The 23,627-nt window shown below is 41.2% G+C and overlaps 1 protein-coding gene across 1 annotated transcript; it reads right to left on the bottom strand.

The window, feature by feature from the left end:
- Window positions 1–11,290, bottom strand: UPK2 (uroplakin 2). The gene is made up of 5 exons (XM_067531073.1): window positions 11,184–11,290; window positions 5,336–5,491; window positions 3,886–4,123; window positions 1,555–1,634; window positions 1–653 (listed from the first exon to the last, which is right to left on the bottom strand). The coding sequence occupies exons 1-5, from the start codon at window positions 11,263–11,265 to the stop codon at window positions 511–513; spliced, it is 699 nt and encodes a 232-aa protein (XP_067387174.1). The 5' UTR covers window positions 11,266–11,290; the 3' UTR covers window positions 1–510.
- Between the last annotated feature and the right edge of the window lie 12,337 nt (window positions 11,291–23,627).

Below are 23,627 nucleotides of genomic sequence, written 5' to 3'. Positions count from 1 at the left end.
CCATAGCCCTCAGTGCACCCATAATCAACCATTGCACACCATGCAATCAGTAACACAGCAGATGTGTTAAGATGCTGCCCAAGCACCTTCAGAAATGTTGTTCCTAGAATTAAGTCATGCACTGTGGCATATACGATACACACCTCCCTAACTGAATGTCTCAGATTCTTGACAATGGATTGCAGTTTATGGCACCAAAGCACTTTAGGTAGAGAAAGGCCCAAGCCAACTTGGAGCCAAATGTCAGGGTTATTTAGACCTACAGTTTGGGTTTGGGCCCAACTCTAATATTAGTCTTGATGTAAAAATTGTCACATTGTAAATCAGGCTATATACAGTTTAAACTTGTTACATCATACATCTTCAATTCTGATTTATACTATTTTTAATTTTTCATGTTCCTTCCTTAATGCAGTTCTCATTATTGTAGAATATTCTTGATCCCTGGAAAGCAGTTCATTCAGATCTGTAGAAGTTTTTGTTCAGAAAGGCAATCTTGGCTTGCCTGATTTATGATTTTTTCCCTCCAAGAGCTGCTGCTACAATTAAGCCAACTACCAGCAAGAACATACCAACAGAAAGCAGTACTGTGATCACTATCATTCCTCCAGCCCGCCCTTCGAATGACCCATCATATGCCGTGAAGCTTGTCACTAAAATGTAAAAGACAAAATATTTAGGGAGTTAAAGCTATTATGGTAGATTTTCATGTTTCCCTTTTGCACCACAGTGTGAGGGTGTAAGTAATACTATTTAGACATGTAAGCATGTGGTTTTTAGGTGCATTCAGATGCTTTGGCCTCATCTACACACAAACACAGCAGGGCAAGGGCCAACCGGGGAGGGAGAACCACCCAGCCCCGAGCTCTGCTCCTTGCCTCCCAACTGTGGCCCCGGCCTCAGCTCCAGCTGCGGCCCCTGGCCAGGCTATGGCCCTGGCTTCCGGCTGCAGTTCCTAGCCAGGCCCTGCTCCCAGCCTCAGTCACCACAGCCCCACACCTGGCCTCAGTCTCCAGCCACTGTTTCCCCACCTGGTGCCCAGCCCCCAGCCACTGTTCCCTGCCCAGCCCCCAATGGGTGTGGCCTCTTGCCTCTGCAGCCCCGCTCGCAACCTCAGTCCCTGGCCCCTAGCCCTTCCAGGGCTGCAGCCCTGGCCTGGCCTGGCCTTGGCCTTGGCCCTGGCCACTGTTTCCAACTCAGCCCCGGGCCCAACTTCCAGCCTTGGCCCCCAACCGTGGCCCCGCTCCCAGCCCTGGCCCCGACCATGGCCCTGTTCCCAATTCCACCTGGGGCAGGGATGCAGGGGCGCAGACAGGGGCAAGGGGTGGGGGTGACCTAAAAAGTTTGGAGACCACTGATCTAGATAGTGCAGCTACAAGTAGCAATGAAGCTGTTTTTGTACAGTGCTATGAACTGAACAAAGAAAGGCTCTAGTGTTAAAACACCTTTCACAGAGCAGCTTATTATCGTGTAAATGGGTGATTTTATGACTCAAAATGACAGGAGCTTAATGAGAATGACTGAAGTGACTATTTCACTAAGTTAGGGACTCACCATTGTTCGTTTGTATGGCATCTGACCAGCCTGTGTGAGCTCTTATTACCGCATTTTCATCCAGAATAAAGAAATTTACCCTTAAATAAGCATGAAAAAGAATATACATTAGACATTAACTTTAGCAGGATCATACAAAATACATTGTATTTTGTTCCATTCAGTTGTTTTGTTTTTAAACCTACAATAATATTGCTCCAACATAAACAAGGGCAAAAACTTCTTTTATGGTAAAAAACTGCTGTCACAACCTGTTCTCTCTCTTCATAAAGTAGGACCATCTTGCTCCCATCCCACCATTATCTGAAATGGTTCCTTACTAAGATGGGCCCACGTCCAAAATGTTGGATCGGCATTCAGATCTAAACCTCACCCTTGTTTGAAAGGAGGGTTTTTGGACCTAGTGTTTTAGGTTAGGTCTGTCACTATTTCATACCCACCTAGGAAACTCCTCATTTTTCAAAAGTCTCCCTGGATTCACCTCTCCCACACTCTTCTATCTACACATTCCATTCTTACTTCACCTGAAAGTGGAATTCTCTCGTTAATCTCTCTCTGAGTCGCTTTACGGGCCTGATTCAAAGCCCACTGACATCACTAGAAAGACTCTCTTTGAACTCGGTAAGCTTTAGATCAGGCCCTCATTCTCCACCTGTAACTTTTCTTTTTTTCTGACTTTATGTTATGAACTATCACTTATGGTATTTGGTAATAAGGAAGCTTTCTAAAGATAATGAATTGCGTTACATAGAGCATTTTGATTTTCAGAAGACAGTGCAAATGAGAAAAAAGGAAAAACAGTGCATGCAGCGATTGCATCTTCACAAGCTGGCATTGTGCACTCAGATGCCCATATATACAGTACTTGCAAAATGGGAAACTGCCTTCTCAATTGTTAAACTGCCCTAGCCTCAGCATAAATTAGAATAGGTATGGGACTGCTCTAACTTGCAACAGTTGGCTATGGATTCTAAAGCTTGTCTATACAGTGCATCAATGTGTTGTGTACTAACTGGCCTGTGTAGACCCTGCTAATGCACGCTAAAAGCTCCTTTGTATGCATTAGCATACAGATCTTCTCAAACAACACTCAGTTAACGTGCACTAGGGAACTTTTAGTTAACACCGACAAGGTCTACACTAGCCAGTTAGAGCACAACACCTTGGTGCATTTTAGAAATAACACCCCTCTAGTATGCATTTCTGCACTGTGTAGACAGTGTGACACTGTGCAGAGCCCTTTCAATTCCCAAACACCTTTTAGTCTGGAGGGGGGATTGGTTGGCATGGGAGCCAGGTCTGCCAGCTTTATGCCAGCTCTGAATCCCCACCCCACTGCCTATCAGTGGAATTCTTAACTAGAGCTGTGTGAGTAATGGTTTTTCTGTCCTGCAAAAATTTTTGAGATTTTGAAAAATGTTCCTATCCCGAACTGGGACAAAAAGTCAGACTTTCAAAATTTTTGCAAATCAGATATGTGGGGAGTCTGTTTGGGGCAATCAGAATGTTTTGTTTCAGTCATTTTGAAATGTTTCTTTCTGATTGACTTTTTAAATTTTAAAAATATACTATGATTAGCTTAAATTTAAAAACTAAATGGGGTTTCAGACCAGAAAACTGATTTTTTTTTCCTTCGAAAATGTCAAAACGGGATGTTTTAACAATTTCAAAACTTTTTTCAACATTTTTTGAGTTCACACATTTGTCAAAACTGACCCATTCCCATGAAGTTTCAGTTTTGACAAGTCATCATTTTTCAATGAAAAAATATTTTGTCCAAAAATTCCTAATTAGCTGTATTCTCAACCCAGCAGTTATGCCCAGATTCTGGACACTTTGCGAATAGGCTGGAACCAAAGGACAGAATTTGTCCCTGTGTACATAAGAGCCCATTCCTGAATGTGTATACATATTTTTTAAAGGAGCCCTCATTTTGCCTTCCCCTGAATATCTCAGCCCTAAGGTAGTTGTGGAGCTTTTTCCACCTGAAAGGTTCATCTCACTGTGTTTGGTCTCAGTGGGTGTCTAAACAAAATGTATTAAACGCTAAGGATCATGAATCAATCAGTTGCATTTTTTTGGAGTGCACCTTTCCTGAATTATAGCTAAAATGACTAAACTACCCAGGAAAGAAAACAACTCTGAGCCTAGCATGCTTTATAAAAACCAAAACCAAATAGTCAATTCTTTTTTTTTTTATGTGCTAGAGAAAGAAAATCCTCTCATGCTTTCATGTTGCCAGCATCACCCTGTATAAGAGCACTGACTTATCAAAATCTAATATTTTAGCCCTACTGAATGCATTTTTGTTTCAGTTGACTCATACAGTACCTATAACTCGATGATGGCTGAAGGGCTCGATTGCAGAAGGGGCCTTTAGTTTTTTCACACACTTCTACCCCCACTTGGTAGCCTATAACTGTGGTCAGCTTGTAGTTCCCATCATCAATGTCCATTTGCACAAGATCCCTAGCGATCCTACATGAGACACTCTTGAATTCTCCTGCGAAGTAAACTTGGGCAGTAGAGGAAGCTTGGAGGGATTTGATCTGATCAGTGTCTGTCACAGCTAGAAAAAAGACAACATAAAAACTGCACATTGGTCATGATTAATCAATGAAGCAAGACCATAACCTGTTAGTGACACTGTGGTTTTAAGATATTATCTAAGGGCTCAAGCATCCCTTCAGGGGAGTAAGGAACCATAAGGTGCCCCGTTCTTTCCCCTGTGTAGGCAATGTATGAGGGAAGTAACCTTCCTGGTGGTATTATTCCCTTGCCAGTGCAGATAGGCGAGGAGTGTGTAGAGCATTGGCACAGGATTAACTGATGCAGAGGGGGAAGTAGATTGCAAGAAAAGGCTGGCGCAGCTTACATACTCCATATTTATGGAGCAACCAGGAAGCAGAGTCTGAACTGGGACTATGTGACATAATTTAGTCTCTGTTCTCTACTCCTGGGCCAGAACAACTATGTCTTGCCCCTTTCCCAGGAACAGATTGTAAAGTGCCCACTTAGTCCTAATTGTCTGTATTAATGAGGGAAGAAGGTATGGTGTGAAAATAGAACTAAATATTGAAACTGATTTTCTCTCCCAAAATTGTAGTGTGCACATAACTCACACAGCACAACCATCATGCACGGACTAAGCAACATCGTAACTACTCAGAGTATATCATCGTGACTACCCAGGAGCCACAGTAGGTGTATGGACTGAGCAGTGTGGATACCTACAGGCCATGGACTGGATAATATGGCTACTGGCAAGAAGTACTGACTGGAAAACAGAAAAATATTTAGTGAAAATTCTCTTAAACTAGCCTGGATTCCACTCAAAAATTCAATACTGAAATCCAACCAGAATTAGTACTAGTAATGACTGGAAGTCATTGTTATCTGAAGGCAGCAGACTCTGAGACATTACCTGCTGGTATTAGTTTAGTTCCTGCTGGACAGCTGGCTATATATATATAAAAGTTATCCAGCTGTAATTGTCCAGCTTTTTGACAGCCCCATTAAAGGGCAAGGAATGATGGGCATGGAGATCAAACTGCCCCATCGCACATAAAAATGGTCCTTCTAAGACATGGCTGAGTCACATCATTGAGGCATTTTGAGGAAGCTTTCAGTGCTGTTGCTCATACTCTGCCTGGTCTTCAGTGGATGTCTGGAGGACTTTGGCCTTTTAGGGTGTTAGTCTGTCATGGTTTATAACCAATAAAATAATGACAAGCTAAAAGAATCAACACATCTAAAGAGAAAAATCAAGAATATGTGGTACCTGGCATAGCAACTTTATCACCAACAGCTGCTACCGCTGGTCTAATCATGGTGGGTGTGAATTGGGAGGAAGGAATACACTTAGGTATATTAACAATGAAAGATGTACTCATTCTTGTGGCTAAAATCATGCTCGCATTTGGAAGGAAATCCAGTGCTGGAAATGAAAAAAAAGATAATGTTAGAGCAAATGTTTCTCAATGTAAATCTATGATGCCCAAGAAATTTAGCAAATGGATATAATATATTTATTAGAGCTGGTTGGGAAATAGCTTTTTCCATCCAATGAAAAGTTTCTGGAAACACAAAAATATTTTCATTTTTATTGACATTTTTCAATTTTTTTTTTTTTGATGAAAACCCAAAATTATTTAACAAAATGGAAAAGTTTTCACTAGAATGTCCATTTAATTGAAAAGCCATTTTCCCCAGTACAAATGCTCCGATGGTCAGTTTTGGAACAGCTTTGCTATTTATCTTGTGCTTTTCTTTTCTTTTTCTTTTCTAATGCTACAGGCAATCACAGAACAAGATCAAACGTTTAGGAGAGAATCTTAGTTATCTTAATTAGGTGAATGCACCCATGAAACTTACGGTTTCTGATTAACTACTAAAGTAACCAAACTGGTTTCCAGTTCTTTTCTGGGAGTGTGGTTGGGGGTGCAGCAGAGGCCCCTCTTGTGTTCTGCCACAACCCCTTTGATAATATAATTATTGCGCTATATATCTATTTTGAAAAACATAAACATCTACTAACCTAAGACTACTACCCATTGTGAAAAAGAGGTGTGCTGCCACTCCCCCAAAGCCACAACTTTGCAATTGAAAGGAATTGAACAGTAACACACTGTGTTCATTGTAATAAATTGTTAATCCATTTTTAAATAATCAATTTTAAAAATACAGGGCCGGATTCTCTGTTACTCCAGTCCTACCTTGAACACAGGGCCCCCTGGAGGCAGAGGAAGGTGGCTTAAAGCTATGTTTACATTTCCCTAATTGTGGCCCCAGCACCAACTCAAAAGCTCCGAGGCTCCCACAGTCTAAATTCAGAGCCCAGGTGAGAAACCAACCTCTCTCCCACTGCTACTGAAAAAGAGGAGAATGCTGGGATTCCTACCAGGGTGCTGTACCTTGAATCCATTTGGGAGCCCCATCTTTCCTATCAACCACTGGGTAGTATGTCACTGATAAATTTGAACCCTACTCAGTCCTCTGATTCTGGAAAGGAGAAGGAAAATTTCCTCTGACTGTTCACTCCCTCTGTTCTCAGAGCCTCCTTCTATTTTAACCTTCAGCCTCCTGGCTGCTGTGGTGAAGGAATATGAGGGGTAGTAAAGCCTCCACTGCTCCGCTCTTCCCTCAGCTTTCTGGCTGCTGAGTTTTGCTACTCTGCCTCTCCCCCGGCTCTGCTTTTCCATCTTCCTCTTAGCATATAGCTCCAGCACCTGCCACTGCTTATGCCCACTACTTTCCCAAGCAGCTGCAGAATGAAACTGAGCTAATTCTTGTCAGCTTAATTGTTGCCCACATGGTTCTGAGCAGCAGCTGGAAAACTGACATGGTCAGTTTTCACTCTATTGAGGCTTCAGGGAGCTGTGAAAGATTTAAGAAGATAGCGCCGCAGTGGGTTACATTCTGTTCACAGCTGGAAGATTTTCTGCACAACCAGAAAGGGCCAGAACCCTTACAATAAAATAAATAAAGCAAGCTTAGATTCTTCAGAAGTTGTAGATAATCATCTGGGAAAATTTCTTACTTGCAGTGGGCAAGTTAGTTTTTCAAGCTGTGTATGTGGGTGTCATATGGAGAAGCATTTGTAGTTATAAACATTAATATTATAGATAGTTTGAGCATCAGCCTTTATACACTTAAAAACAGCTCTTTGTATCTTTTTAATAACATCCCTCCTCCTCAGTAATGCCCCCAAACAAGTAAAAAATGCTTCTCGTTAGCAAGAAAAACAAATGTGGAGCCATTTGGGAGATACGAGGAACAAAACAAAACAAAAACAGACGTTTTTATAAAAGTGAAGAGAAGGTAACTTTTCAAAACACCATGAACTCAATTCTCACCAATGTCAATGAGGGAGGCAAAGGTAGCTTTATACTACCTTTCAGCACACCCCCATCCTGGAGTTAGCTATAAGTTAAGGCAGCTACCGGGCTGCTCTAACTTCCACAGCTGGAACAGTCTCCTAAGGACCGTTCCAGTGGCACAGGATTGCTAGAGATGCCCACTCTGGAGAGGGGAGGGATTTGACTATTTTGTCAACAACTGTAGGCCTGGCATTCCTTTAGAAGATGATAGCCCTATCTGTACTAGTAGAAAGCTAAGCTGGTTCTGAAAATGGGTTTCCAACTACTGTCAAGTCAGCAAGTCCACACTACTCATCATGCCAGATGCCTCTTTAAGCACACATTTATCACACAATTTAAAATTGCAATATGAGGATGCACACTATTCCATCTACTTTTATACCATGTGAATTTGAGGAACTCAACTTGTAGTTTTGAGTGACACTATCAAATACTTTAGTCTAAAACTTAGCTTTTGTTTAAATAACCTGATATATAAATTGTTTAAGTAAATCTTTTAACTTAAATGGGTTTTGCCCAGGCTGTAGACATTTCCTACAATGTCACTGCAAAGGAACCAGAAAGTGAAACTGACTAGAAAGGGACTACAAAGAAAAATGAATGATCTAGTCTAATTTCACTCTCCAAGATGAATGAAATGCAAAGTGTGAATAGACAACCTAACTAATGGAAAGTCAATTAGATTTTCTGCTGACACTGTGGCCAGAAAACTATCTGACATAAATCCCCAGTTCAGCAAAGTTCTTAAGGCTATGTAACTTTAAGCTCATGAATATTACCATTGACTTTAGTGAGACTACTCAATGCCTGAAGTCAGACACGTGCTTAAGTATGTTGCTGAACTGGGCCTAAAACTAATGTCACAGAGTGAAGAATTAGGCCCTTAATATTCAGTTTTAACCCTCTTATGTACTTTTAGTAATACAAGAAATGACTTTTTTTTGTACATGTGACTTTAACCCACAGTATTCTCCTTAGCCACATCTGAGATAAAGCCTGAGACTCTCCTGTGGTTGCTGGAAGAACTGGTATGGCATTTTAGTCAGCCTGGATACCGATGAAATGTGAGCCAGTTCATTGTGCTCTCTACATGCCCTCTGGACATTTGTTATAATGCTGATTCTTTTTCTTTTTGCATTCTGATGTACGGATTTCAATTGTTGTATGCAATGTAGTTGTAGCTGTGTCAGTCCCAGGATATTAGAGAGACAAGGTGAGTGAGGTGGTATCTTTTATTGGACCAGAATCTGGTTGTATACAGAGACAGTGGTGTACCAATGGGGTAGTGGGTGGACAAGGGCACTGACCTGCGGGGGGGCTCCGGGCTGGCCCTTCACGATGCACAGAAGGCAGTTCTGCGCTCTCTGCCCTCCATGAAAGGCTGTCCTGGAGCGCACCTACTTGCTGCTCCAGCCCCTCAGCCCAGCGCTGGCTTGGACGGGGTCGGCCTCACCCCCTTCATGATGTGCGGTGGGTGGAGCTCAGGAGCAAAAGTGGGAGCAGCCACCCCTCAACCTCGTGTGCCCTCCAGCTGTTGTGGAGGGCCAACCCGGCACCCTCCCTCCCCCAGGTTGTGGGGGTGAGGCCGCCCCATCCAAGCTGCCCCATCCAAGCCAGCGCTGGGCTGCAGGGCTGCTGCTGCAGGGAGAGAGGTGGGTGCTGCGTGCTGGGTAAGTACAGGGAGAGCGGGGTGGCAGATCCAAGCCTGAATTTGCGCACACACCCCTGCGCCTCACGCCCTCCTCCACCCGGGCAGTTACAGATGATCCCCCCCCCCGTCCCCCCCGTCCCCGGGGGAGTTGGGGCGGCACCAGGACCCGTCCTGCCCTGCGTGGGGGAGGGCGTGAGGCCTCGGGGGAAGCAGATGTAGGCTTGGCCCCCAGGCACCGGATACCTTCGGTACACCAGTACGCACACAGCTCTTCTTCAGGTCTAGGAAAGGAACTCCCAGCATCTGTTCCATCCTGCATTTTGCTGTGACACTGGAAGTCCCTTTCCCAGATCTGAAAAAGAGCTCTGTGTAACTCGAAAGCTGCTCTCACCAGCAGAAGTTGGCCCAGTAAAAGTGATTATCTCACCCACACTGGCACTCTGATTTCAATTGTGCTTATTTTGTTATACTGAAAACCTTGATCTTTCAGTCTTTAGGCAAAACTCCTATGTAATTTTTCTTCCTTGAGGACTTCAGGGCTGGAGCCAAAGGGTTGGACTCAGCTCTGAGTTACACGTGTATAAGCTCAGAGCAACTTGATTGGCTTGAATGGACTTACTTTGTGTATTACAGAGCATAATCTGGCCCAAAATGTAAAATTAAATAATGCTATTAATGAAATACTAACAGTACATTATATTCCAATACCTCCTTTCATTCAGAAGGAATCGGAGTTTTAAAGAACGTACATCAAAGACTTGATCCAACTCCTGTTAAAAGCAATGGAAAGACTCTCATTGACTTCAGGCAGTACTGGATTAAGTGCTAAATGAACATGTTATTATGCATAATGAAATATGCTGTGGACTTGATTTTCAGAGGTGCTGAACGCCTGCAGCTCCAATGACTGCTGAAAATTAAGACCTATATGAATGCTGAATTAGTGGTGAAGGAAAGGATCAAGAGTAGGTGTCTTTGACCTTAAAAATGTCACACTCCTATAAAGAATAATAGGACCTCTATCTGTTCTACTTGTACTGGAGTCATAACTGAAATGCTTATATAGATAAATGTAGTGACATTACACATTTCTCTTAAGCATGAGCACTATTTATCTCCCCTGTAATAAGACGGTGCAGGACATTACCAACAACTTCTCAGGCACATTTTCCTTTCTTCTTACAAACTACAGGAGAAAGGAGATCATATGTTCTGGTACTTTCCTAGTACCAGTTTTTATTTTGGCTTCAATGTAGATGATTTCTTTTGACCTATTCATGAAGCATGGAGTTTTAATTTTTTTCATTGTTCAGCACACACAAATATCAGATTTAAAGGACAAAATTATTTTCTTCAGTTACACCTGTGTAAATCCAGAGTAACTTTTAACTTTATTATTATTCCTTATTCTTATTGTTTTATGTAATGCCATATGTGTGCACAGAGCTGTGCATACAAGTAAATTTCTTATAAAAAGGTAAAAACAACGAGAGTCCAGTAGCACCTTAAAGACTAACAAATTTCTGTGGGCATAAGCTTTCGTGGGCTTCAATCGACTTCGTCAGATGCACGAAAGCTGCAGCCCACGAAAGCTTAAGCCCGCAGAAATTTGCTAGTCTTTAAGGTACTACAGGACTCGCGTTGTTTTTGCTGTATACAGACTAACATGGCTACCCCTCTGGAACTTTATAAAAAGGTATAATTTCTTGCCCACCTTATGTCAGTGGAAGTTGAAGTCCATGGAGATATTTCAGACCTATGCTGGTGTAAATGATGGCAGAATTTAGTCCTAAGTAGTTCAAAATTCTGAACCAAATAGAATTATGTTTTATAATCAAGGATTCGTATGGGAATAAGTATATCTTTTAATACAGACATTTATTTGCCTGTAAAACTCCTTATATGTACCGCTCTACATAAATAATAATAGCAACATCTGAAATAAAACTAAATATTGCAATTTTGTTTCCTGCTCATCTAAACCTTGGTTGTGCTGTTACAGCATTAATTCAGCTGAGCAGTACTAAACATAAATATATTAATTCAAAGCATAAAACCCAATGTAGCTGCTACTGCTGGAATAGAAATGTGGTACTTACAGATTTTGTCTAAACTGGACAGTTGAACAGCCCATCCTATTCCAAGGCAGCCAGCAAAGCACATCAGCAGAATTAGCTTCATTGCTGTAATGTGAAGGGATTAGTCTAGCTTGCTGGACAACTGAGAAGTATGTTTCTTGGTCTGTAGATTTTCTGCTTTAGACAAGTGGGAGGGGTTTGCATTCATTAAACAGGTGCAGGGAAGAGGGATGGGAGAAAAGGAAGAGACAAGGGAGATGCATATGCTAGATAAAGCTGCAATGCTTGCCACACAGTGAGGCAACAACATAGGTGTAAAGGTAATGGGAACTTTAAAAACTCGATCCAGTAAAGGACTTGGAAGCAGGGGCTTAAGTCCTTTGCTGAATCTGGGCCTAAAAGCTCAACAGAGCAGCGAGAGGACTTCTGCCCACTGGAGATGACCAACGTGCTCAGAGAGCTTTGCATGGGAAATAATTTCTAAATGACATTCAGCTAACAGATCCATTTCACAGAGAAAATCACAACCCAATTTCATCTTTAAATAAAATGGACAGAAGGTGCTCGTGTTAAAGATGATGCACACAGCTGATGTAAAACACATACCAATGAAACAATAGCCTACTCAAAATTCTCAGTGCTATAATATAATATACCCATTTTCTGGAATCTGCTATAAACTAGGACAAATGAGGAAGCCTGGATGACATATTCTCCAATCCTCCAGAGAAAACTGAGGAATTGGAAGCAATTGCTTAGAACATCCTACTAGATTTTTGATGAAGCTGCATGTAGAATAAAAGTCAAATGTTCCAGTTCACTTCTGGATCAAGAATACTAATCTTAGCTAGGACGGAAGGTCTTCACGCTAAGTGGTGTTGTATGTAGGCATTGGTGCTGGAAATTCATGAGTAAATGGAACTGACTAAATGGAAGTCTATCCTATGAGACTGTAATGAATTATTGCCTGATATGTCTTTCAGATGAGAGGTAAGAAACAAGAAATCCATTTCTGTTGATAAGGGTCACAAGGCACAAAATGGAAGTGTTGATCCCAGTGCACTAGTCAAACTTCAGTGCGGATAATCTCATTCTCTTCATGTAAATTCCATCAGGAGGGTCAATTGGCGAAAAGGTTATTAATAGTTATTTGTATTGTGGTAGTGCCTTTGCAGCCTCAGTCAGGGATCAATGGCCTATTGTGCTAGGCTTGTGATTCTCCACCAGGGGTACACATACCCCGGGGATATGCAGAGATCTTTCAGGGATATATCAGCTCATCTAAATTTTTGCCTGAAAGGGAGTCTGGAAAGTAGTCTGGAAAAGTTGAGAACCACTGTGGTAGGCAAACAGATGGGGGCAGGAGGTAGCACAATGTAACAGGAAGAAAATTATGATAAGTATAATAAGCAGCAGTCACAACACACCAGCTACCTCACCATTGTCACAATGTTGTAGACATCACTGCATAGGTCTTTTCCTCTTGCTTATGGTGTAATGTAGTGGTGCTAGCAAAAAATGCCTGCCACATTCCACTCCAGAGCTTGCTGCATTCCAATGGTGGGTGTGGGGGTATGCTGACTATAAAGCCCTTTGAGATGCCTCTGGAGGAAAAGTCTTATATAGTTAATAGTTCATTTTTTCCTGTTTATCATCCAGAATCCTCAACTCGGGGTAATTCACACTGTGTGAACACAATGAGCCAGCAGCTGTTCTCTCTAGCAGTTCCAGATGGTCACAGTTTGTTCAGATTGTTCTGTTTAGCAGGTTAATTACCTTCCCAACTAAATGTGAGACATGGTTCATCTCAGGTCTTAGTAGGGTTGCAGTAACGGGTGGGTCTGATCATATTACATATTTGTTAATATTTTTACCTGATGACTTAGGAGTTGGGCTAATAGTGCCTCTGTGGCATCAGAATGTGGGATATTTATGGTAATTGCTCAATTAAATTCCTGATGATGCACCTGCAATTCCTTTTCCCATCCATAAATACTGACACCTGGAAAGAACTGCAGGCTGTTCCCAACATTCCTTTAAAACTGGTTTTGTGGGGAATTAAAATAGGTTGTTTGATTTTTCAAATGGAAAACCCTGAATTTACATAGCACGTTGAGAGAAACTTCTGCCTAGCATTCAGCATACAACAGACTGCTACACCCTAGTATGTATCTATCACATAATCTTTGGTCTTTCATTCCTATAACTTGAAAGATGAATTCACTGCATTTGGGGAATTCTTTTTTCCTTAGCCCAGATATAAGCATGAGAGATAATTGCGTCTCAATTATTTTATTATGCTCACTTAGGCATGCAGCCCTTGCAGGCAAATATGTTAAAGGTCAGAGCATTTCTTCAAGGAGCAGCATCAGCACTCAAATTGAGTGTGCACAGACTTGAAAGTTGTTTTCTTTCTTAGGGGTTGAGGAGCAGACCCTGCAATAACTCACAAATTGAGAAGAGTATGGTTTCGGCAAGAGCAATTGAAGAAGGATTAAAAAATAATCTCCAAATTTGCTCCATCCTTCGTCTATTGGCTGAGTGCTGACAAAATGTGAGATGTGAGACTAACAAGCTCATCTCACAATCACATGACTGACAGAGTCTAGTAATTTTTGGTCATAACCAGCATAGGCTGGATAAGAATGGGTGATCTGTGGGAGAGATGAAAGACTAATTTCCCCATTATCATGAAAGACTAATTTCCCCATTATCATTTCACACAGTCATATAGTACCGCAGCTGGATATTCTCCAGAGCAGGGCCAAGAGAGTCTAGTCCTACCATACAAATGTTGCAAGCAAGGACAAGATTCAAGAAGGGGGAAATGGGGCAAAAAAAGATGCCATTGTATGACCAAGATGCCAGATCTGCCAAATTGTTTATCTAGATTCTATATTGGTGCCTTTTGTCATATTATCTAAGTGTCTCTGTAGTTTCTGAATGTCCACCACCTGACCCTCCACCCAACTGGGACCCAACACAAAATGTGGAAACACCATACCATGACAGCTAGCAGAAAAACCAATGCCTACAGCTCAATAGAAGATGATCTATTATTTGTGTTGTAATAGCTTTCAGAGATCCCTGATCAGAATCAGGGCCCAGTGGTAGGTACAGTGCAAACATATAAAGATTCCTCTGCAGAGCAAACCAGTGACAAATTCAGTTATATTAAATTCCAAGATAACCCCCAAAATATGAAAAAGGAAAACAGGATGGGAGAAAATAAAAATCAACAAAACCAGACAAAAGGCTCTAGTAACAAGGCTACATGCAGTAGTGACAGCAGCATCTTCCTTCTCAGCCTTTTTATCTAAAAATCCAATGTAGCCAGTGGCTAAGGTAGATCAGAATAGGAGGGGGGAGCACACCAGATTAGGTGGTTGATGTTGGCATAGTCCTTGGTGTTATGTCCTAATGATATTGCATCATCTTTTGTGGTGCAAGATAATATGGGGAAGACATAAGGGCAAGGGAATACATCTATCCGAAAGGAGTCCAAGCAAGCCCACAGACTTCATAAGAACGGCTATATTGGGTCAGATGAATAGTCCATCTAGCTCAGTATCCTGTCTTCTAACAGTAGCCAATGCCAGGTGCTTCAAAGGGAATGACTAGAACAGATAATCATCAAGTGTTCCATCCCATTGGCCATTCCCAGCCTCTGGCAATCAGCAATCCCTGCCTATCCTGGCTAATAGCCATTGATGGACCTATCCTGCATGATCTTATCTAGTTCTTTTTTGAATCCCGTTATAGTATTGGCCTTCACAACATCCTCTGGCAAGTCGTTCCACAGGTCGACTGAACATTGTGGGAAGAAATACTCCCTTTTGTTCGTTTTAAACCTGCTGCCTATTAATTTCATTTGATGACCCCTAGTTTTTGTGTTATAAGAAGGAGTAAATAACACTTCCTTGTTTACTTTCTCCACACCAGTCATGGTTTTATAGACCTCTATCATATCCTCTTTTAGTCATCTCTTTTCCAAGTTGAAAAGTCCCTGTCTTATTAATCTAGCCTCATATGGAAGCTTTTCCATACCCCTAATCATTTTAGTTGCCCTCTTCTGTACCTTTTCCAATTCCAATATATCTTTTTTGAGACGGGATGACCAGATCTGGACATAGTACTCAAGATGTGAGCATACCATGGATTTATAAAGAGGCACTATGATATTTTCTTATTATCTTATCTTATTTGTCTTATTAACTATCCCTTTCCTAATAATTCCCAACATTCTGTTAGCTTTTTTGACTGCCACTACACATTGAGTGGATGCTTTCAGAGAACTATCCACAATGATCTTTTTTTTTAATGGTAACAGCTAATTTAGATCCCATCATTTTATATATATAGTTGGGATTATGGTTTCCAATGTGCATTACTTTGCATTTATCAACATTGAATTTCATCTGCCATTTTGTTGCCCAGTCACCCAGTTTTGTGAGATCCCTTTGTAACTCTTCAGTGTCTGCTTTGGACATAACTATCTTGAGTAGTTTTGTATCATGCAAATTTTTCCACCTCACTGTTTACCCCTTTTCCCAGATAATTTCTTAATATGCTGAACAGTATTCATTCCAGTATAGACCCCTGAGGGACTCCACTATTTACCTCTCTTCATTCAGAAAACTGACCATTTATTCCTACCCTTTGTTTCCTATCTTTTAACCTATTACTGATCCAGGAGAGGACCTTCCTTCTTATTCCATGACAGCTTACTTTGCTTATGAAGCTTTGGGGATGGACCTTGTCAAAGACTTTCTGAAAATCTAAGTACACTAAATCCACTGGATCATCCTTGTCCACATGATTATTGACCCCCTCACAGAATTCTAGTAGATTGGTGAGGCATGATTTCACTTTACAAAAACCATGTTGATTCTTCCCCAACAAATCATACTCATCTACGTGTCTGATAATTCTGTTCTTTACTATAGTTTCAACCAATCTGCCTGGTACTGAAGTTAGGCTTACCAGCCTACAATTGCCAGGATCACCTCTGGAGCCTTTTTTAAAAATTGGTGTCACATAAACTATCTTCCAATCATCTGGTACAGAAGCTGATTTAAATTATTTAAATGATAGGTTACATACCACAGCAAAATAAGTGTGTGTGTTTATGCAAGTGCAGAGTGTGAAGCTGTGTAAAGGAACAACAGTTGTGCCAGTTTCCCCACTGTGGAGTGCCAGGAGGTGTCCAAAGTAGCTGTTGTTTCTTCTGGATTCATAGGTAATTGTTAGAGGATGGATTTAGCCACTCCTGAGGTGTTGCTATTAATTATTATTGATTATGGTTTTACATTGAGTATCTTGAACTCTGTGCTCCATCATTTCCACCCACTTTGATAAGAAATTCAGACAGGGCTTCAGGATTTCTGTGGCAATGCATGGCTACTTTCCCCTGATTTATTCAGTATGTTACATACCACAGCAAAACAAAAGTCTGTGTTTGTGTGTGCATGTGTTTATGAAAGTGCAGAGTGTGAAACTGTGCAGAGGAACAACTTTGTGCTCCCAGCCAGTCTCCCCACTATGGAGTGCCAGAAGGTGTCTGAAGTAGCCATTGTTTTCTTGGGATTCATACGTAATTTTTATAGACTCTAGAGGGTGAATTTAGCCACTTCTGAGGTGTTGCTATTAATTATGATGTTAGTTTGAGTGTCTTGAACTCTGTACTCCATTATTTCCACCAGCCTGGTAAGAAATTCAGACAAGGCCCCAGGCTTTCTGTGACAATGCATGGGTATTTCCCCCTGATTTATTTAATTCCTTCTCGCTGAGGCTGTTAAATTATTTTTAGGATGAATATCTGCAGATGTGTGCCGTTATCTACGCATTGGTTATCCTAGCATATTCAGAAAGATTTCCATGACACCTACTGCTTTTTAAGTAATTATTTCTGCTTAAAACTCTGAGATGAAGTTTCACATTGAAACAATTTTGCACTAATTCATTATTTTTTTGAAACTGTACAAGTTTTTATTCAAACTTTCAAGTACTCTATTTGCAGTATCATCCATAAGGCTGTGTGACTTGTGCAGTCGTATTGGGCCTTACACTGCAGACAGCTGTGAGCTGGCAGCCCTGATCACCAGCTCAGATTCTCTGTCCGTGACAACACTGGCTGGTTCACTGGCGGTGAACTGCAGCACCGAATACATTTCCTTACAAAGTATATGCAGTACTTGTCTACATATTTTTAAAGTAAAAGGTCATTTCTGTATTAACTTTTGATTCATTATGGCAATAAACACCATCCTGCTGCAATTGCACAGTTGTGGTTTCTATAACTTAAAAACAGAAGGAACTTGATATGAATTCTCCTTTCTTTCTTTGGGAAACCAGTCCTTTGCTAGTTTTAGTGGTTTTTGTCTGCCAGTGGAACTTGGACCAGCTCTCCCTTACAGCCAGATCTGTGTGTTTCAGTGGGAACCATTTAGATTTTAGCAGGAGGTAAGGGGGCCATTTAATTTCCAGATTTGTTCCTCTGCTGAAAAAACACCTGGGTCATGACTTAAAAAAATGGGTGCTTAAGTCAGATGCCTAAGTCCATAAATCAATAAAAGCTGCTGGGTGCTCAACACTGTTGAAAATCAGGCCATTCAGTTAGGCGCAAGATCCCTAACGCCTCCTGTAACTCATGTGGCCAAACTGTGTTCTGTTGGTGTCTGATCCATTTTGTGTGTGCCTGAACTAGACTGTAATCTTCTCAGTGGGAAGGTGTGATGTCTTCTTATTCATTTGTAGAGCACCAAGCACTTTGTTGGTGCTCAGTAACAATGAGCAATAACAAAACTGGTAGTTTTCAGCCTAGTGCTGACAGTGATCACCTGATTTTGGGATAGACTTGATGAGGAACAATGAAGAGGCCAGCTTCAAATACAGACAAAAGGGAATATGCCTCCATCCCAGAGCAAAACCTTCAACCAACCTTCTCCTCACTGTAGGTCCCCCAATGCCTACTCCACCCTATGTCTAGTGAATGGTCTGTATTTTTGCCTATGCTAAACAAATGTACAACTAATTTACCAAATAGGCTGCGGTACTTCTAGTATCATAATCATCCTGGCCTCATCCACCCCCTCTCCAATTAAAAAATATCAATTTTGCATCAGTGATATGAGACCCTACATTTACATCTTAGTTTTGATGAATATCGGATGACTAGCTGTATAATACACCGTGCCTCACCAGTTACCTCTGAGACGGTACAATGTATGAACTTGGCCTCTGGAATATATCCAGCACAATCCAGCAACTAATTTATCCAACAGTGGCTACAAATAAAGATCTGTTCTCAATACTCCTCATAAATCGTTAGTTAAAGAAGCTGTAAATGAATCTACTAAACTGAAGGTATGTAGGTAGGCTGGCATGCACTGACATTGCTGTCCCATTTTCATGCTTCATATACAATTATATATTTTCCCTGTGGAATACAGGAATTAGTTGGTTGTTCGTAGAGGTAGAGTGCATCTGTATTATCTTTAGGGATAGTGCATGGTCAAAGAATACAAAAACTTTCTCCACCTATCCAAGTTTTGAGATACCATTAGGTGTACCTTTGCTGTATAAAAGTAATTTTGATTTGATACTCTTCGAAGATTGCCCCTGCCACAAAGCTACATAATAGCCTCCTAAATGTCTCACAGTATGAACCTATTATTAGCACAGACAGTCTATTAGCTAACTCAGTGCTCAGTGTTCACCTGATGCACTCTTTGTAGCTCACATTTTAGCAGTTGACAATCCCAGTGCAAAACAGGAGACATAATAATCCATTGTCTAATCATGGAAATGTTTGAAACCACAAGTAATCCCTGTCTAACTCTCCCACCCATTCCTTCTCACTCCCCTGCCTTCCACACCCAAACTTGACAAGCTCCACAGACAAGTTTGGTCACATATCTGCTGGCTAATCGCTGTGGCTGTAATTTTTAACCACAAGTCTCAGGACAGTGAGTCTGTTACACAGGTTTAGAACAACATTCCACAACATTCCAGCTAGAGCCTGAACTGAGGGGACTTTCTAATTAGCTACATGAGGTGAAATTAATGTGCTTGACTTTCACCCTCAGAGAATGGAATTTGAATCTTGATTTTCATTCCAGACACAAATATACTTGGTGGTCTCATCCTAGCACCCGTTTTTTCATGTCTCTGTTTGCAATGATTTAGCATGATTGGCAGTCTCTGCTGCTCAGTAGAGCCTCAGGACTAGAACGAGAGAGGAACAGAAGATCCGGACTGAAATATGCTTATGGAACTGTGTTGGAAAACATAAGCAGCACATATCTGTAGTATGCTTGGCACCAAGTTAATGCAGTTAGGTTTTTATTCACTCCTGTCCGGAGAAGCCCTAAGAAGAAGAGATTATTCTGATTATTTTGTACTGTGGCCAGCACAATGGAGTTTCCATTCCAGCTGGGGTCTTTGTACATTACTATCATATAAATATTTATTGGTAAAATCTGAGCACCACTTTTTTCCTCAAAGTGAGGCTTAAGTGGAGCAACATTGTGTAGACCTTGTGTGGGCTCTTGACACTGATGTTGATTTTCACCCTTAGCCCCAAACTTTCATAAACACTAAATTAATTCACAAATACATTATTCAAAAGTTAAACAAATGTAAGAAGAGAACAGAAGAGAAGAATTTATTTAACTGAATCAAGTTTACTATTGGAGTCTTTCCCTTCCTTTCATATCAGTGTCTTGGATATATCCTAAAAGATAAACAAGTGAATTGCTACTTTCTTTAAATTGCCTCACTGAGCCCTATCTGCACTGGAGAAAGAGACTGTTGCAATTTTATTGAACCAACGCCAGCTGCAACTCTGCTCTGTGCAGCCACACTAGTCATCCTGTTTTACAGCACTCTATGTGCATTGCAGAGCCAGTGGGATAGGTGAGACTATCACATAATTCCCAAAACAAGAGTCAGAAGCAGATGCATAATACCTGTGTTCTATACCTTGTATTTGCACTTTGTGCAGTTTTGGTTTGTTCCAATGGATACTTTGAATGGTTCTGCCCAGGGCAAAGATTTGCACATGCACCATGAGGGATAGTGACTGTACTCTTCTCTATCCCCGCATTTGGAATTGCTATGATTCATGAGCTGCAGCCAACTGAGGGTGGGGGGTTGGCCAATATGGGGAGTACAGGCAGGTCTGGGTAGGGATGCATGAAGAGGTAAGGAGCTTGATTTTATTCCTTATGCTCTTTTATTTAATTTTTTTTTAAAAACAACTTTCACTTGGTTTCTTTAATTCTTGTGGATTTTTGTGTTTTTGTTGCATTTTGTAGCTGCAATAATAGTTTCTCTTTCTCATGTTTATTCTGGGTTTCCTAGAGAGACGTGGTCTGGGCCCGGATCCAGAGAGAGAACAATGTCCCTCTGAGAGCCTCAGGAGGTTCATCCATCCTCTTTACTTAGCAAGAAACCAGAAATGGAAGGGAAACAAGTGAGTGGCTGGAGCAGAGTGGGGGAGGCATTGTAAGCAGTGAAGAGATGCAGATGGTTTTGCTGAGTATCCTTTAATGACCTTATTCTGTGCGCTGTCATGACGTTGTTAGGTTTGGGCAATCTTAAATGGGTTGAGCACCCTCACCTCCCATTGAAATAAGTAGATATAGACATTTAAGATCTTGCAGGAAGCATTTAGCACTTTGCAGATGGAGCTACTCACTAAAATATTTTTCAACTGAAACATTTACCTGTTAAAAAATGGGGTGGTTAGAATGTGAAATTTGTACTGGAAAAATGTATTTTTATCAAAATATTTTGACAAGAAATTTCAAAGCTAAACAAAACTTCATTTCTAATTGAAATCTTCATTTTGATTTTTGAGCAACAAAAATTTGTCAAAGTGTTGGGGTGTTTTTTCCTCACTTTTTGGTGGGAGTAGGGGGAGAGAATATCATCTAGGGGGTTTTCTTTCCCTTTCTCACCTTTATAACTTTTCAAAATTACCTCAGTTTTTGAAAACTTATAGAGGGACATAGTTCATTTTGCCACCCTAACTTTTCAAAAGTTGGAGAAGTTTTAGAGTGAAGAAAACAGAACTTGTGGTGGGGACACAAGGGGCAGGCGAAGACCTAGGCGTTCATGATATTTCATTCAGTAAGAAAAAAGGAAGAAAAGGGAAGGGTTTCAGTTTTCAAAAAATATTTTTGAAAGTTTCATTTTGGAATTTTCCTGAAAAAATTGAAACAAATTTCAAATGAAAGGAGTTGGAAAATTAAAACAAAAAACACAAACCCAGTTTTTTTGACTAGTTCTACTTGCAGGATTGGGCCCTTTTTGTCTAAAGGCAGCTTTCTTCCGGATGGGAGATTGATCCACTGCTCAATGAGACTATTTCTTTACACAGATGTTGGTAGAAAACCTGATAGTTTTAGTTCTAGTACTAGACCTTGAACAACAGCAGTAAGTTGGTATTGAAATCTTGAGATATATGTGATACAATTCATCTAAATAAAGCTAGGGAGAGTTTATTTTGGTAGCACACTGAACTCGGAATGACTGAGATGGAATCTAATTTATTGTATTCAATACTTGCTGTGCACAATGCACATGAAGTACTCAATTGTCCCTAAAGCTCAGTGTTGTAACTAATTTGAGAGTGCCTATTTTCCTGATGGATATTAGGTGTAGAGCCAGGCTAAATTTTTTGGCTGAAAAATGCAGCTTTGCATTGACTGAAACATTCTGTAAATTTGTGTCAATTTAGAAAAATTGAGATGGAGGGGGGAATGAAAGTGTCAAAATGAACCATTTCAAGATTTCCAAAACAGAACATTTTAAATGTTTGGGCTAGATTCACAATGGGATTCAGGTGCCATTCACAAAAACAGCATGGTGGTGCCATGCCTCCCTAGTAGTCCAATGGTCAGGGCACTCATCTGGAATGTAGGACACCTTGGTTCAAACTTGACCTTGAGTCTCCCATGGTGAGAGACCTGACTACTGGGCTATTAGGCCTCCTGGGCACTACGTCCTCTTTCTCCTTGGTATTTCTGACTCTAGCCCTTCATTTCCTTTCTTTTGTTAAAAATCCCAAATCAGAAGTTTCCCAGGTTTTCCAGTTCTGGTTTCTGTTCAGCCTGAACCAAACTCTTTTCTTCTTCTTCATCTTCTTCGGAACCTCCAACAAACTGAAAAATCAGTGATTCATGTAGCTCTAATTAGATGGCACCTGTTCCTTGCTGTTAGGGTCAGTGCAACACTGCCCGGTGCTTATACATAATGTCCAAGACGTCTGTATGCACACATCTTGTTTTTCTTTTGGTTAAACAGAAAATTAACCCATAGGAGCGTAACCAAAACAGGGACCGATGCACTAGAGGAAAGGGGTAAAATGGGGCCCAGTTCTGTTTATCCTCCCTTCAGCAGCCCTCTGAACCCAGAACTGTGCAAGGGAGACCCTGCTTCACTGGGGCGCTAGGAGCTCAGCAGTGCCTCCCACACCCACCATGTGGCTTGTGGGGGAACTACAGAGAGAAGCCAGCTAGAGACTGTATCCTATAGGAACAGAAACAGCCCAGGCAGGGACCTCTGGACATTCCAGTCACAACTGTAGAAGTTCTCTCTCACAGCTCTCTGCTGACAGGCTGTTTGCTCCCACCCTCCCCCTCTCTCCTCACTATCTCTTCACCTCAACTTCACTCCACACCTGCCCCTCTTAACCTCTTCTCCCCATCCTGTCCCCCTCACATTCCCTTCCCTTCCCAGTTAGCGGATCCCCCTCCAAAGTAATACATTCCTACAAAAAAAATTGTGGCACAAATCTGCTGTTTGTTGCCATCACATGGTTCACTCTACTTGTGTGTTCTACACCAGTGGTTCTCAACCAGAGGCACGTACCCCTGGGTACATCAGCTCATCTAGATATGTCTAGTTTTACAACAGGCTACATAAAAAGCACTAGCGAAGTCAGTACAAACTAAAATTTCATACAAACAATGACTTTATACTGCTCTCTATGCCATACCCTGAAATGTAAGTACTATATTTATATTCCAATTGATTCGTTTTATAATTATATGGTAAAAATGAGTAAGTCAGTCATGTTTCAGTAATAGTGTGCTGTGAGACTTTTGTATTTTTGTCTGATTTTGTAAGCAAGTAGTTTTTAGGTGAGCTGAAAGTTGGGGGTATGCAAGACAAACCAGACTCATGAAAGGGGTACAGTACTTCGGAAAGATTGAGAGCTACTGTTGTACACCTTCCCCCACCCTGTGACTGTCTGGTCCATTTAGAAAAAGTTGTCTCATTGCTTCCTTTTACTCCCCCATCTGTTGCCTCTTGTCTTATACTTGAATTGTACACCCCTATAAGGCAGGGCCCACCTTTTTTTTCTGTTTGCACAGCCCTAGCACAATGAGGTCCTGGTCCATGACTGGGTCTTGTAGGTGTTACAATAATACAGAAGTAGATTATTTCTCCTCCTCC

This window comes from Emydura macquarii, unplaced genomic scaffold (assembly GCF_026122565.2).
Source record: "Emydura macquarii macquarii isolate MOO-44397 ecotype Brisbane River unplaced genomic scaffold, CSIRO-AGI_Emac_v2 contig_3122, whole genome shotgun sequence".
NCBI classification, from domain to species: Eukaryota; Metazoa; Chordata; order Testudines; family Chelidae; genus Emydura; species Emydura macquarii.
The sequence above is the reverse complement of the archived record's forward strand: the minus strand, read 5'-3'. Positions and strand labels throughout refer to the sequence as shown.